Source organism: Strix aluco, chromosome 29 (assembly GCF_031877795.1).
Source record: "Strix aluco isolate bStrAlu1 chromosome 29, bStrAlu1.hap1, whole genome shotgun sequence".
NCBI classification, from domain to species: domain Eukaryota; kingdom Metazoa; phylum Chordata; class Aves; order Strigiformes; family Strigidae; genus Strix; species Strix aluco.
The window spans coordinates 376,305-391,044 of NC_133959.1; the positions used below are offsets into that span (position 1 = coordinate 376,305).

General features: G+C 69.2%; 1 protein-coding gene across 1 annotated transcript; it reads left to right on the plus strand.

Annotated features, from left to right (window-relative positions):
* The first annotated feature begins 262 nt into the window (after nt 1-262).
* On the plus strand, nt 263-14,447 carry HCN2 (hyperpolarization activated cyclic nucleotide gated potassium and sodium channel 2). The gene is made up of 8 exons (XM_074808800.1): nt 263-742; nt 7,094-7,517; nt 9,874-10,035; nt 10,957-11,175; nt 11,422-11,568; nt 11,868-12,108; nt 12,268-12,432; nt 12,554-14,447. The coding sequence occupies exons 1-8, from the start codon at nt 297-299 to the stop codon at nt 13,498-13,500; spliced, it is 2,751 nt and encodes a 916-aa protein (XP_074664901.1). The 5' UTR covers nt 263-296; the 3' UTR covers nt 13,501-14,447.
* Nucleotides 14,448-14,740: the final 293 nt, after the last annotated feature.

The following is a 14,740-nucleotide window of genomic DNA, read 5'->3' on the forward strand; positions in this document are numbered from 1 at the left end:
GGGCCGCCCCGGGAGCGGGTCCCGGATGCGAAGGGGCTTTCGACGGGGCAGCGCCCGGAGCGCTCCCTGCCCGGCGGGGGGGTAGGGGGGGTCCGGAGCGCCCGGGCCGGGGCCGTCGGGCGCAGCGGGGGCAGCCCCGGTCGCCGGTGCCGCCGGCGGGGGCTGTGCCGGCGGGGGGAGCTGCGGAGCCGCCCGGTGCCCGCCCCGCCGCCCGCCCCCGGCCCGCCCCGGCCCGCCCCCGCCGCGGCGGCGGCCGCCACTCGGCCGCCGGTGGCCTCGGCGGCGGCAGCGGCAGGATGCGGGCGGGCGGCGGGGAGGCGGCGGCCGAGGAGGAGGCGGCCGAGGCGGCCAAGCGCGGCGGCGGCGGGGGGGCGGCGGCGGCGGCGGGGCGGGCGCGGGGCCGCGGCGGGAAGGGGTCCCCGAACGGCGAGTGCCGGCGGGGGGAGCCGCCGCGCAGCCCCGGCCCGGAGCCCCCCCGGGAGCCCAAGGTCTCCTTCTCCTGCGGCGGCGGCGGCGCGTCCCCCGGCGGGGCCAAGGCGGCCGAGGAGGGCGCGGAGGATGCGGGCGAGGAGGCCCGCGGCAGCCAGGCCAGCTTCATGCAGCGGCAGTTCGGGGCGATGCTCCAGCCCGGCGTTAACAAGTTCTCGCTGCGGATGTTCGGCTCGCAGAAGGCGGTGGAGCGGGAGCAGGAGCGCGTCAAGTCGGCGGGGGCCTGGATCATCCACCCCTACAGCGACTTCAGGTGCGCGCCCGGCCGGGGGGGGCGAGGGCAGCGCCCGGGACCCCGCGGGGCTCCGGGGCCGGTGCATCGGGCCGGGCTGGTGCATCCCTCCCCGGTGCCGGTACATCCTCCCTCCCCCCCCCGGTGCTGGTACATCCTCCCTCCCCCCCCCGGTGCCGGTACATCCTTCCCCCCCCCCCGCCGGTGCCGGTATATCCTCCCCCCCGCCGGTGCCGGTATATCCTCCCCCCCCCGGGGCCGGTATATCCTCCCCGCCCTCCCCCCCCGGGGCCGGTGCATCCCCCCCCGGGGCCGGTACATCCTCCCCCCCCCCCCGGGGCCGGTGCATCCCCCCGGGGGTGGGGGGCGAGGGGCCGAGCGGAGCCCGGGGCCGGCGCCGCGGGCGGGGGAAGGGGAGGCCGGGCCGAGCCGTGCCCTGGAGAGGGCACCTTGAGCTGTGCTGGGGGTGGCGGCGCGGATGCTGCTCGCCCGGGTGCAGGGAGGGGCCGGCGGCTGGGCACCCCCCTCCCCAGCGGGGCTGCAGCCGATCCGGGGGTGCCGAGAGCCCCCCGCTTTCACAGGGGGGTTTCCGGGCAAGGGCACCCCCTCGTCCTTCGCGGGGCTTCCGGCGGCTCGGCCCAGCGCGGACCCTCTAGAGCCCCACTGGGCTCTGCCCCCCGCGACCGCCCCTGGGGACGGTGTCACCCTCCCCCGGCAGGGCCGGGCTCTGGCCTGGAGCACCCGCTGCTCTCCCCTCCCGCTGCCAAGCGGAGCTTTGCCAAGGCCCCCCCTCCCCCGAGGAGGCCTGATCCCGTCCCTGCCATCCAGGGAGTTTCAGGGGGGATTCATCTCGCTCCCAAGCGGGCCCAGAGACCCCCAGACCCAGCCTGAGCAGCTTCCAGCCGAGGAACGGCGAACCCGGGGAGAAGGACGCTGCAGCTCCATCTCCTTCCCCCCCACCCCGAGCCCGAGGGGGGCTCGGAGGCAGCAGATGCTTCCCAGGTCATGTGAAAGCTGCTGGGGGGGGGGGACGTGCGGCTCGACTGGCTGGGGAAAACGGCACCGGGGATGGGTGGCCCCCACGGCATCACCAGTGAGCTGGGAATGGGGGTCCCTGGTCCAGGGACCTCCAAGGGGCTGGGAGGCCTTTGGCCGGAGGCTGGGGGGGGACGAGGAGCTCGGCTTTGAGTTGTTCTGGTGCGCGGTGTGGGGAGGGTCGAGGGAGGGTGCGGGGACGCTGCTGAGCCAGACCCCGGGATCCGTTCACCGCTGATGGGTCCCCACCAGCGCGGGGGTCCCCGGGGCAGGGGGAAGAGGCCACCCACGGGTGGGGGGGTCTGCCCTGGCCAGGTGGGCTCAGAGCAGGAACCAGCGCCTGCACCTCCCGCCCTCATGCGCTGCTCCTGGGCCCATCTGGCACCTTCCAGAGGAGCGGCTGGTGGCCCTCGGCCCCTCTCGGGGCTGCCCTCCCGCGCAGGGGTCCTGCGCCCTTGCGACAGGCTTTCCCGGGGGGGGCCCGCCGAAGGCACCTGCCCGAGCCCCTCCTTGACTTGCTGGCTGGGCACCGGCTCTGCTGCAGAGCCAGGGCGAGGGCAGCTGCACGGCGAGGGCGGCTGCACCGCGCAGCCGTCGCCCATCCCGCCGCGGAGCAGGTGAGGTGGTGCCAGGCGGATCCTTGGTTCCTGGGGGCTGGCGAGCCGGGGGGCTGAGTGACCCCACCGTCCCCCCCATGACTGCACCAGGGCCAGCGCCTGCCCTGCTCCTCTGAGCTGGCAGAGCCGCAGTGCTGCCAAGAGCCACGGTGGGAGCGAGGCCTCGGAGGCTTCCCTGGAGCGGAGCAGCGACGCTCCCCAGGCGGGCGCTTGCGGCGGGCGGGCAGGTGCCGGCCCATGCTGGGGTGACCTTGGGGAGTCACCCTGGCCAGCCTGCCCCGCACTGGCTCCTTCCCTCCTGGAGTCACTGTCAAAACTTGAAACCCATTGGGGAAGAGCCCCGGCCTGTGTTTTGATGCTGCGAGTGGCGTAGGAGAGTTCCCTGCCCAGCGGGGAGGAGCCGCGGGCAGAGCCGCGGCATCATCTGGGGCTACAAACATGCACACGAGCAGGATCAGCTCAACGCGGGGCTGAAATCCCGGCCGTGAGGAGCCTGCCCTGCTGGGGCATGTTGAGGACGTGTGTCCTTCTATTCCACATTGCCCTGCCGTAAAAAAAATGTGTTTATCTAGTAATGATAATGGAGCATGAACCCAGCTGTGTTTGCCCTGCAAAACCCATTTTCCCGTCTTAAGATAAAACCATTACCCATCTGCATATGTGACATCATTTCGTAATCGGAGTCGTTTAGCGATCCTGTCTCCTCACGGACACAGCGCGGCGATTATTCATGCAAAATTCAGGGGCAGACTTGCTCCAGGAATGAAAGTTGCTATTTACATAAATATTGAATTATTAGGAAGCAGCCTGGGTGGCTGGTTGAGATCCCGAGCTGCAAATCTGATAAAGGAGACCTTGGAAATCGCACGCTGAAGCAGACAGTGCTGAGCAGAGCCACCTCCTTCCAGGTGCTGTGCGCCGTTGTCGTCTCTGTGTTCGCCTCTTCTGGTCTTTATCGATGGGAGGAAAAAGCCCAGTTAGCGTTGACTTTTTTGTTATTTCTGTTGGTGTTTCTGCAACTGGGGTATCGCGCTTGGAGTGGGATTGGGAGCCTGAGGGCCGCATCCAGCCCTCGTTTCGCAGTGACCCGCGGCACGTTGCTGTTCTGGCTCCCACATTTACACCCCGTACGCACCCGGGGCCCAGGCAGGGGCGTGTGTGGGGCTGGGGGTGCTGCGAGGCCTCGGGAGCAGGGACGCACGTGGGTCCAGGGCCGAGGAGGAGGCCGGTGGCGTTCCCAGGGGGCCGGGTGCTTCCCGGGGATCACAGGAGCCCAGGGAGCGGGTGCTCCAGCTCCAGGGTCCATCCCTTCCCCTTCTCACACGGGAAGAGCCTTGCGTAAGCCCGGGAGGAGGATTCAGCCTCTCTGGATGCATCAGTAATGCTGGGAGCTGTGCGCAGCAGTGACTCAGTGGTGGTGGCGGTGCCCGTCTCCCTGCGACCGCCGCGGGGACCTGCCACGGCCACGGCTACGCCGGCATCGCCCCCCACCAGCCCGGCGCTCACAGCCTTCTGCGATGCTGGGGCTGGGGCTGGGGCTGGGGCTGGGGCTGGGACTGGGACTGGGGCTGAGCTGTGGGTTTTCGCTGCTGGCGAATTTCTGTTGCAAGAGCCGATCCCGCACCTGAATCAGGGGCAAAGCCACATCCAGAGCGTGTGTCCCTGGTGCCGCTTGGCCAGAATCTTCCTCTTCTGGACTTAAAACAGTTTCTGGGGCTTTGCTGGTGCCTGGATGGTGCCACCGTCGGGGCTCCTGAGCAGAGGGACCGGGCTCGCCAGCTGTGGTCACTCCCAGTGTGTGGGCCAGCGCTGCTGCTGGTCCCGGTGTTACCGTTCCCTCTGGTGAGGCTGTCGGGGAGCTGTTCTCCCCCTCTGCAGTGTCGGTGTGGGGCAGTCGGACCTGCTGAAAGTCACAGGGAAGAAAGGCTGCGACCCGCTGTCTGGGGGGATTTCAAAGGTTTTGGGTTCTCGAGCAGTTTGCAAAGCCTTGATCCCCCCTCCCCTCCCCAGGGACCCCTGGGGTAAAGGGCTTTTCCAGGGGGGAGCAGCACCAGTCATTCGCCACAACTGGCTGTGCTGGGAGGGGGGGGGGGTACGGTCGGGATGTTGGGCATCGCACCTCCCTGCTCGCTCAGCTCGGGCAAACTCCTGCCACTGGCTTCTTAACCCAGTTATAGGAGCGACCTCGTTTTTTAGAATATGAGTATTTAGTGCGAGTTTGCAGAGCACCGATCCTGCGCTGCTCCCGCCCGCTTGCAGCCAGGGCCTTGGTCCGGGCCGAGGGGCTCATCCCTCGGGGACTCCCCGGTCTCGGGGAGCTCTGGCCGCCCGGGCAGGCTGGGGAGCGGCAGCTGGGGGCCCGGTCACTGCCGTCGCCATCGAGGGGAGCGACACGTTGCACCGAGCGTGTGGAGGTGGCTGGATCGTCCCTGGGAGCTCCGTGTGCCAGTGATGGAGCTGAGAGGGGACATCCTGGTGTCCTGCTGCTGTGCCCCCCCTCGGATGGCGCCGGGGGTTCTCCTGGCCCCCCCCAGGCAGCAACAGTGCGCAGACGGGGAGGCTTTGCTGGTGCAGCCATCGGGATTGCCCCGCGCCTCTCCGGCCTTGGGGTCTCGTCAGGGTTTTGGAGGTGCTGGAGCGGTGGCAGCTCTGCGGAGGGACCTGGTGCTCTGGGGTCTCGGGGGCAGGAGTGTGGGGGGGTCCTGGGGCTTGGGGGGGGCTCAGCCCCGACTCAGCTCCTGGCCAGGACCTGTGGGGCGGCACTGCTGAGCCAGGCTCGGGGCAGGTGGTGCAGTAGGAACGCAGCAGCCCCCGCTCGCAGGGGCTTTCGGCATCTTCTGTCACCGTCGCTGCCATTCAACTGGGTCAGGAGCAAAGGAGGGGGTGCTGAGGATCCTAATTAATTTGTTTTCAGATATTTTTAGTAGCCTGGATTGGATCTTATTTTCTATGCACACACTGCTCTTGGAGGAAGAAAGGGTTGGCATCACACCCGGGTCCCCAAAGAGATCGCACAGAGTCAGCCGAGTGTCTTGGGGGGGTCAGGAGCAGTTTACTTTCTCAGCAGGCTGAGTTCTGCCCTGGCTCAGCCAGATTGCAAAGGGATTTGAGCCAGTGGAGAGTTTGGCCCAGCTGGCGTGATTATTTAATCTTTGTTCTTCACAGCTTTGCGTGGCTGATGCCCCCACGGGACTCGCTCTGTGCCGCGGGGTCAGTTCGCAGTGAGGGCACGAGCTGCTGGGGGGTTTGAGGGGCAGATCCAGCCCGGTGCTGCCGCGGCCCCAGCAGCGGCTCTGCCGGTGTCCAGGGGGTCGTGTCATGCGGCTGGAGCCCGGGGGTCCGGCAGGACCCACTGTGGCCGCAGGGGTGCGGGGGAACACAGCCCGCTCCTCCCGGCTGGGGAGGGTACCCTGGAGACAGCCCTGGGTGTGAAGTCACCCTTGTGCAGCAGTGACATCACTCACGGTTGCCACGACAACGCCTCACATGGGGAAGGTGTCATTGGAGAAAGGTCAGGAGCCGGGATGCTCAGCTCCGGTCCTGCGCTAATCTGCACGGGGGGATGGAGCCGGCCCATCCCCCGTTCCCATCTGCGGGAGGTCCCCCCCTCGTCCCCCCGTCCCCCCCAGCGTGGCCAGGGCAGCCCCTGCCCCTCAGCCTGCGGCTCCTGGGGTGGGCAGCGGCGGGGGGTGGGGGCTGAGCGTGGGCAAAGGTCCTGCGTGACTGTGCGGGTGGCACCGAGGAGCATCCTCTCCTCCGGCCCCCCAGGGCAGTGCCGGGGCGTGGGGCAGGCGGGGCCGGGGACCCCTGTGCACGGTCCTGCCGGGATGGGGCTGCTGTGACCTTGCAGATGCTCGGAAAGGTCATGGGAGGCCCAGAGCATGGGGCAAGGAGAGAGGAGAGAAGGACGGGGGTGAGGCAGGGGAGGGTGGGGGCGGCGGAGGAGCCGCGCAGCCGGGCAGAGGCAGAGGCTCCAGCTGCAGCCGTACGTGACCCGCTGCGGCTCCTTCCGCCGCGGCCGCGCTGCCGGGGTCCAGCAGCCACCGCCCTGCGCACCCCCAAAACCAGGACCACAGCCCCGTCCAGGGAGGCGCTGGGGAGGGGTGGCCCTGGCTGTCCCTGGGGACTCTGTCCCCCGTCCTCGGGTCGCCCCCCGGGAGTGGGGAGGGGTGGGGGCTGCTCCCAGGGCAGCGGTGGGGGAGGCCGAGCTCCCCCGTCCTGCCTCCAGCCGTGACCTCGAGCGCTGACCGCAGAGAGTGCGATGGCCCCGCCGCAGAGGGCGGTTTGGGGGTGAGGGTGATCCCCAGCCCGTGGGCGGCTCAGCGGGGGGGTCTCCCCCACCGGCACATGGCAGCATCGTTCTCCCCTGGGACATGCCTGGTTTGGGTGCTCAGGGCAGACCTGGGGCCAAACCAGCGCAGCAGGAAGAGCCCCCGCAGCGGCCAGCCCCGGCCTCATCCTGCACCCCCTCCGCACTCGCACAGCCGTATCGCTACCAGGGGCTGCGCTGCCCGGCAAGATCAGGCCTAGAGGCAGTTTTGAGGGGGGGGAGCAGGATGTGGTCCCTGGGCAGAGGGTGCCTGGGGCCGAGGTGGAATCAGGGTGCTGGCACCCCAGCAGCGGGGGTCTCTTAGGGCAGGGTGTGGTGGCCAGGTCCCCTCGATGCAGGGGGTCGCTGCGGGGTGCTGGTGACACCCTCCTCCATCCTCTCACTCCCCAGGTTTTACTGGGACTTCACGATGCTGCTCTTCATGGTGGGCAACCTGATCATCATCCCCGTGGGCATCACCTTCTTCAAGGAGGAGACCACAGCGCCCTGGATCGTCTTCAACGTGGTCTCTGACACCTTCTTCCTGATGGACCTGGTGCTGAACTTCCGGACAGGGATTGTCATCGAGGACAACACGGAAATCATCCTGGACCCCGAGAGGATCAAGAAGAAGTACCTCAAGACCTGGTTTGTGGTGGACTTTGTCTCGTCCATCCCCGTGGACTATGTCTTCCTCATCGTGGAGAAGGGCATAGACTCGGAGGTCTACAAGACGGCCCGCGCCCTTCGCATCGTCCGCTTCACCAAGATCCTCAGCCTCCTGCGGCTCCTGCGCCTCTCCCGGCTCATCCGCTACATCCACCAGTGGGAGGAGGTGAGTGTCCCGCGGGACGCAGCGGCACCGGCTGGGGGGAGCAGGAGCCAGGAGGGGCCCCTGCAAGGGCCGCGGGGCTCGGCACTGCCCGAGGTGCCGGCGGGTTGGAGGGGGCCTGCGGGGCTGCATGCGGGGCCAGTGGGTGGCTGTGACCCTCCCTGGAGGGGGGGGGGGAGGTTCTGGGCACCCCTGGGTGTCCCCCACCTTCCCTCTGCTCTGTCCCCTGTGGTACAGCAGCACCCCTGGGTGACAGCATGGCCAGGCACAGGCAGACGTGCTGCCCCGTGCTCTGCCGGCAGCTCAACCGCGTCTGTGGTCGGCTCGACCACTCAGCTCCGCACCTCTGGTCCCCGCCAGCTCGCTGGGGAGCACCGGGGGGGCTGCGGGAGCCCCAGCACCTCAGGGCCAGCAGGACCCCGGGGTGCCCAGGGCAGGAGGCGGGGTGCTGCCCGGCTTGGTGCACCCAGGGTGTGCCTTGGCGTGGGGACAGGGTGTGCTCGGCCTTGCCGCGTGGGCAGGTGCCTCCCGGCAGCTCCGCTGGCTGCACACCCGCGGCTGGAGGGGTGGCGAGGGCCTTCGCTCCCTCCTCCTCCTCCTCTGCCACCGCCTGTCCCCAGGCCCAGCAAGGGCACGTGCGGCTCTTGGCCGGGTGTCCGGTAGCGCAGCAGGGACCCGCGGTGCAGTCTGGGCACGGTGACGTCGGCTCCGGTGGCTGTGGGGACGGCACCGGACCCTCCTGCGCCTCCACCCTGCAAAGCCGCGTGGCCGCTCTGCGAGCCGGGGTGGGCGCTGGGGACTTGTGCCCGGCTGGGGTCTGCTGCGGGAGCTCCCGTGCCTCCTGTGAAGCCCCATCCCAGACCTTGTCCAGCCCCCCCTGTCCCCCCCCCCGCCAGGGCTCCGGCTCTGCACCCTTTTTTCACTTTCAGATGGGATTTAGCAGGGAGAGCGGCGGGGGCGCGTTAAACCTGCGCGTGGCTGCGCGGATTATCCGGGTAATCGCATCCGCCTACGGGGCACGGGCGGGGAGGTGGCCCTGATCCCCGCTGGGACTCACCTGCTCTCGGTGGGGGCTGGTGGATGCTGTGGGACCATCTCCGGGGGGGCCACATGTGCCTGATTTAGCCCTCGACGGCAGTGGGTGGGAGAGGGGCAGAGAGTGGCCACTCTGGGGTAGAGATGGTCACTGGCTGCATCGGGGCAGGGATGTGCCCGCGGCCGGCAGAGACGGGGCCAGGGCTGCTCCTGCCTGTCCTCACCCCTTCCCCAGCCCTCGCGCTCCACCTTGTTCCCTCCCCAGCATGTCGCACCGGCTCTGCCTCGTGCTGCCCGCGCCGCGTGCCCTGCCTGCGCAGGCAGCCACAGAGCCCGCTGTGGCCGTGGCGGTGGCAGTGGCCGTGGCTGTGGCTGTGGCCATGGCGTGGCCCTGCAGCTGCTCCATGCGATGCTGCAGGGCTCCAGCCTTGGATCTGCAGCGGGGGGACGATTGGGAGTTTCACAGCAAGGGGGTTAATTGCTTTTTTTTTTCTTTCCCCCTGCCCTGAATTCACTTTTTCTGGACCCTAAAAATATTAAAGGAAAAGGAACAAGTCCTCAGCCCGTGGCTCAGTTTGCAACCAGTAGGACACGTCTCTACCCCCTACCTGTGGGGGGCCGGGGGCAGGGGGTGCTGCCGCCAGGCTGGGGCTGGGGACGCGGCCAGGGGAGCCCCGCTCTGACGGGAGCTGGGGGCTCGGGGGTGCTCAGGGCACCGATCAGCCGCTCCACGGCCAGGGCTCTGGTCCCAGCACCACCATGGTGGGTCCCCCCGGTCACAGCTCCCTCCCCTGGGCTGGGGGCTCTCCCGGGGGCCCTCCCGGGGTGTTGTTGATGTGTCTCAGTGTTTGATGCTCTTGTAGCCGCCAGCCCTGGGGGGACGCAGCCCCGGCGCATTGTTGGTGGGATTTCTGCCCGGGCTGCTCTCCCCAGATTGGGGGCTGAGAGGGGACCTGACGTGGGCACCTCGGACCCTCTTTACCAAAAGCCGCCTGTGGCTGAGCCTGGTCCCCAGCACCCGCTGCCCCGGGGGCTGCCCCGCTCCCTCGCCAGTGCCCAGAGCATTTGGCTCTCCCTGAGCAGCCGCCAGCGCTGGCTTATCCTCACCAAAGCTCGCGGCCATTAGCGCTTTCCAGGGCGGCAGCGTGGCGGCGTCCGACCAGCTAGAAATAGGCAGGTGGAGCACAGGCTGCTGGGGGGGCTGGGACCGCGAGTGCCTCCTTTGGCCGAGGCCGTGTGGGTCAGTGCCCCGAGGGCGCCGGGCAGTGGGGGACGGTCCCTGCGCTCACCCGCTGCCGTCCCGCCCCGGCCCCGCCACCTGCAGATTTTCCACATGACCTACGACCTGGCCAGCGCGGTGATGAGGATCATCAACCTCATCGGCATGATGCTGCTGCTCTGCCACTGGGACGGCTGCCTCCAGTTCCTGGTGCCCATGCTGCAGGATTTCCCCCAGAACTGCTGGGTCTCCATCAACGGGATGGTGGTGAGTGCTGCTCCCGGCCCCACCGCGCTCCCCTGGCCCCGCGCCGCCCGGAGCCGCAGTGCCCGACGGTGCAAGCACAGGGGGGGGCACGGGGCCCCCGCGCCTGCTGCGGATGCTCTCCCTGGCGAGGTCTCGCAGGACCCGGGGCCTGTGATCGATCCGGGTGGGCGGAAGATGCTGACGGGGCTCTTTGCACCATCCCTTGCCGCCTTCTCCTGCTCATTAGCAGCAAAGCTGCTATTAATAAATAATGGGCCACGTTTCTAATTGCTCCCTCTCTGCCCTGCAGCGTGCTACAAATGGCTCTTCTGCCTCCATCCCTCTCATCCCGCTCTGCCGGTGTTCCCATCCCTGCTCCATTCCCCCTGCCTGGCTTCCTCCCCTTCCTTCCTCCCCTCCTCGTCTCGCGCTTTCCCTTCCCCGGCTGCTTCGCTCCTGGGGGAGCCGGGGCTTTGCCTGAGGCTGGGCCAGGGGATCCCAGCCTGACCCAGCCACGTCCGCAGGCTCCCGCGCGCTGTGGTAACTCAGCAGCTTCCACAAACTCAGAGTTTGTTCCCGTCACAGCATTTCACAAAGCTGCACTTTTGTATATCAGCTTAAAAAAACCCAACAACATCACTGAGTCCCTGAAGCGAAGCCAGGCGGGTGGTGAGGTGCAGGAACCCGCCGGGAAGGAGCAGAGCGCTGCGGGATCGCCGCAGCCCCGGCTGGGCCGGGCGCTTGGGGTGGGTTTGGGCCTCATCTGCAGGGTGGGACTGTCACAGCCCAACAATCCCCTTGCTGAGCGCAGCGGGGAGGCAGAGGCAGAGAACCAGGACAGTTTGCCAGGCCTGAGTCGGGGCGCTGTACCCACGCACACGCGTGTGCGAGCGGCCGAGCGGCCGCCGGGGCTGAGCGCCGCCGCCATCCCTGTCGCTGCAGAACGACTCCTGGAGCGAGCTGTACTCCTTCGCCCTCTTCAAGTCCATGAGCCACATGCTCTGCATTGGCTACGGGAAGCAGGCGCCTGAGAGCATGACAGACATCTGGCTGACGATGCTGAGCATGATCGTGGGGGCCACCTGCTACGCCATGTTCATCGGCCACGCCACCGCCCTCATCCAGTCGCTGGACTCGTCCCGGCGCCAGTACCAGGAGAAGGTAAGGCTGGGCTGGACGGGGACCACGGCCCCCAGCCCCTGCCTGGCGCAGCCCCCCTGGAGCCGCAGCGGTGCCTGACGGGGTGAGCGCTCTGTGCCGACACAGGGCAGGGACGGGGCGCTGGAGCGGGACCCCACAGCCAGGAGGGGTCTGGGCTCACCCACGGAGCAGGGACGTGCTGGGGGTCCCGGCCCCGCAACCCCCGCCCGGCTGGGCCCTGATGCCGTCCCTCGTCCCTCCCCGCAGTACAAGCAGGTGGAGCAGTACATGTCCTTCCACAAGCTGCCCGCCGACTTCCGCCAGAAGATCCACGACTACTACGAGCACCGCTACCAGGGCAAGATGTTCGATGAGGACAGCATCCTGGGGGAGCTCAATGAGCCCCTGCGTGAGGTAAGGGCCCCCGGGGGCCGGAGAGGCGGCTGAGGGACGCTGTGGCGAGGATGGGACCCCCCGAGCCCTCCCCACAGCGCGGGTCCCCCTGCTCCGTGTGGCGGGGGAGGCCGCGGGGCCACCGGCTCCCACAGGGCACGTGCTCGGGGTCGAGCACCTCTCGCTCTGGCTCTGCAGCTCCACGTGCAAGTGTGTCCGTGCACAATCGTGTCTGCGTGTGCCGACACCTCCGTGTTCGTGAGCCTGCCCCGGGGAAGCCACGTCCCGGGCTCCTGGTCCCTCACCTCCTTCCCCTGCAGGAAATTGTGAACTTCAACTGCCGCAAGCTGGTGGCCTCGATGCCGCTGTTCGCCAACGCGGACCCCAACTTTGTCACGGCGATGCTCACCAAGCTGAAGTTTGAGGTGTTTCAGCCGGGCGACTACATCATCCGCGAGGGCACCATCGGCAAGAAGATGTACTTCATCCAGCATGGGGTGGTCAGCATCCTCACCAAGGGCAACAAGGAGATGAAGCTCTCCGACGGCTCCTACTTCGGAGGTGAGCACTGGTAGGGCCAAGCCCGCGTCCCCTCCTGGGGGCTGCACGAGGCACCAGGAGGCCCGCGCTGTCCCGGGGCACCCGCCACTCGATCGTCCTCGCCCCTTTCCCCTCCTTGCTAGTGGTGTTTTGACTTTGGCACCGGTGTGTCCTCCGCAGAAATCTGCCTGCTGACCCGGGGCCGGCGCACGGCCAGTGTCCGGGCAGACACCTACTGCCGCCTCTACTCGCTCTCGGTGGACAACTTCAACGAGGTGCTGGAGGAGTACCCCATGATGAGACGCGCCTTCGAGACCGTGGCCATCGACCGCCTCGACCGCATCGGTAGGGCACAGCGGGCTGGGGGGACATGGGGCCTGGCCTGGACGTGGCTGGGGTGGGGGGCCCGGCCTGGCCCCAGCGCAGGGTCTCACGGTGGTCCCCACCCTGGCCCCCTCCCTTGCAGGGAAGAAGAACTCAATCCTGCTCCACAAAGTGCAGCACGACCTCAACTCGGGCGTCTTCAACAACCAGGAGAACGAGATCATCCAGGAGATCGTCAAGTACGACCGGGAGATGGTGCAGCAGGCGGAGCTGCAGCAGCACACGGCCCTGTACAGCCCCGTCCAGCCCCAGGTCACCTCCGCCATCGCCACCCTCCAGCAAGCCGTCGCCATGAGCTTCTGCCCGCAGATGGCCAGCCCGCTGGTGGGCTCCATGGCCCTGGGCTCGCCCCGCATGATGCGCCGCTTGCAGTACGCGCAGGCCGTGCCCAGCCCCTTTGCCGTCTCCCCCGTCTTGCTGCAGCAGAGCCCCCCGCAGCAGCCGCAGCCCCCCGTGCCCCACGCCAACCCCTCGCCCTCGCAGGACCAGGCGCAGCCCACGGCCCTGCCCGCCTCCACCAGCGCCTTCGCCGCGGCCGCGGCCAGCCCGCCGTCCCAAAGCCCGCTGGCCAGCCGGACGTTCGCCTACGGAGCCGCCCCGGGGCAGCTGGGCTCCCAGCTCTCCCTCAGCCAGCAGCAGCCGCCCGGCTCGCCCCAGCGCCTGGCCGCCCACAAGAGCACGCAGGCGCTGCCCACCAGCAGCCTCAGCCAGGATTCGCGGCCCCTCTCGGCCTCGCAGCCCTCGCTGCCCCACGGGCTGGCGGCCGGCAGCACCCAGAGCCCCCCGGCCTCGGCCCGCGAGTCCTGCGCCTCCATCGGCGGGGGCCCGGCCGCCGCCTCGCCGGGCCCCGGCCCCCCGGCCGTGCTGCGGGGCCCGGCACCCTCGCGGGGGGCTGCGGCCCACCCGCCGGCCGCGGGCTCGGTGCAGGCGGGGCCGCCCGCGCTGCCGCAGGACTCGGCCCGCAAGGATTCGGCGGCCAGCACGCCCGACACGGACCCGGCCAAGTCCAGGCTCTCTTCCAACTTGTGACCTCCGCGCCAGGCCGGGCGCGGGGATGAGTGTGCCCGAGGGGGCTGCGGCCATGAGCCCCGTCTCGCCCCGTGCCCCGTCCTGCGCCGGGTGAGGGCCACGGCCACGGCGCCGGCTGCCTCCCCCCGCCATGGCGCCAGCCCCGCTCCCCGCTGCCTCCCGCCGCAGAGCGGGGCAGCACAGGGGGGCCGCAGCACCCCCCCACCCACCGCGGGGGTACGGGGGGGCCGGGCTGAGCCCCGGCCCGAGTCGCCTCTGACCAAAGCGCGGCCCCGTCTCCCGCTCCCCGTGGCGAAGCCCTGCTGCCCCCAGCCACCCCTAGAAGCCACAGCTGCATCATCCCCGTCTCAGCTCCGCGTATGATCCGTGACCTGAGCCCACGCCTGTGTCTGTGCAGCCCCGGGACCCCTCCCTGGGGCTTTAGGCGCTGGCCAGCCCCGGCGCCTGCCCCCCCTCCCCTCCCACAGACCCCAGGTGAGGGGTGATGGTCCAGGACTGGAGGTAAGTTGGGGGGGGGGGTCTGAGGGATGGTCACCCCGAGGCTCACGAGAAGCTCACGCACACGCTGCTGCCCCCAGCCCGACCCTGGGGCCGGGGGGGGTAAACGCAGCCCCACTTCCCTGCAGTCAGACACAGGAGCCTGGGGACCCGCACCCGGGGCTGTCCCGGCACTAACGCCGGGAACACGCACACTGTGAGCACCAGCGTGCCCGGGTGTGCCCCTGCGGACACGGGTGTGCCGGCGGGTGTGTGCAGTGTGTGTGTGTGCACGTATGCCTCTGCCTCACGCTCCGGAGCCCTCCACATTGAATGTACGCAGCGACCGCGGGGCCCGCGCCAGCCCGGCGCCCTGTAGCTGCGCAGCCGGCGGGACACGGCCCCGCTCCCAGCTCCCCCTTTCCCTCCAGCCCATCCTGTGCAATAAACGTCAGCAGCTGACAGAGCTACGGCCGACTCCGTCTCCGCTTCTTCGCCACCGTCCCTCCCCGCCGCGGCTCCGGCTGCCTCCGCTCCCCTGCCACCGGGCACGGCCCCAGGAGCCGGCGTTGGCCTTGGTGAGCTGCTTCCCTGCCAGAGGAGTGACAAGGTGAAAAGGCTCCTCCCAGAACCTTCCCTTGCCGGCAGGGCGCTGTCCCTGCTCCAGCATCAGCGAGGAAGGAGCTGGGAGCAGGCTGGGCGCTGGAGGCGGGTGGGCACAGGGCTCAGGTGAGCCCCAGCCGCAGGATTTCCACCCAAAGGA

What these genes read in the sequence shown, in the direction of transcription:
- HCN2 (XM_074808800.1), top strand. Translation starts at nt 297, where the DNA reads ATGCGGGCGGGCGGCGGGGAGGCGGCGGCCGAGGAGGAGGCGGCCGAG. An exon ending in ACATCCACCAGTGGGAGGAG is followed by an intron (nt 7,518 to 9,873) that starts GTGAGTGTCCCG and finishes CGCCACCTGCAG; the next exon opens with ATTTTCCACATGACCTACGA. An exon ending in TCAATGAGCCCCTGCGTGAG is followed by an intron (nt 11,569 to 11,867) that starts GTAAGGGCCCCC and finishes CTTCCCCTGCAG; the next exon opens with GAAATTGTGAACTTCAACTG.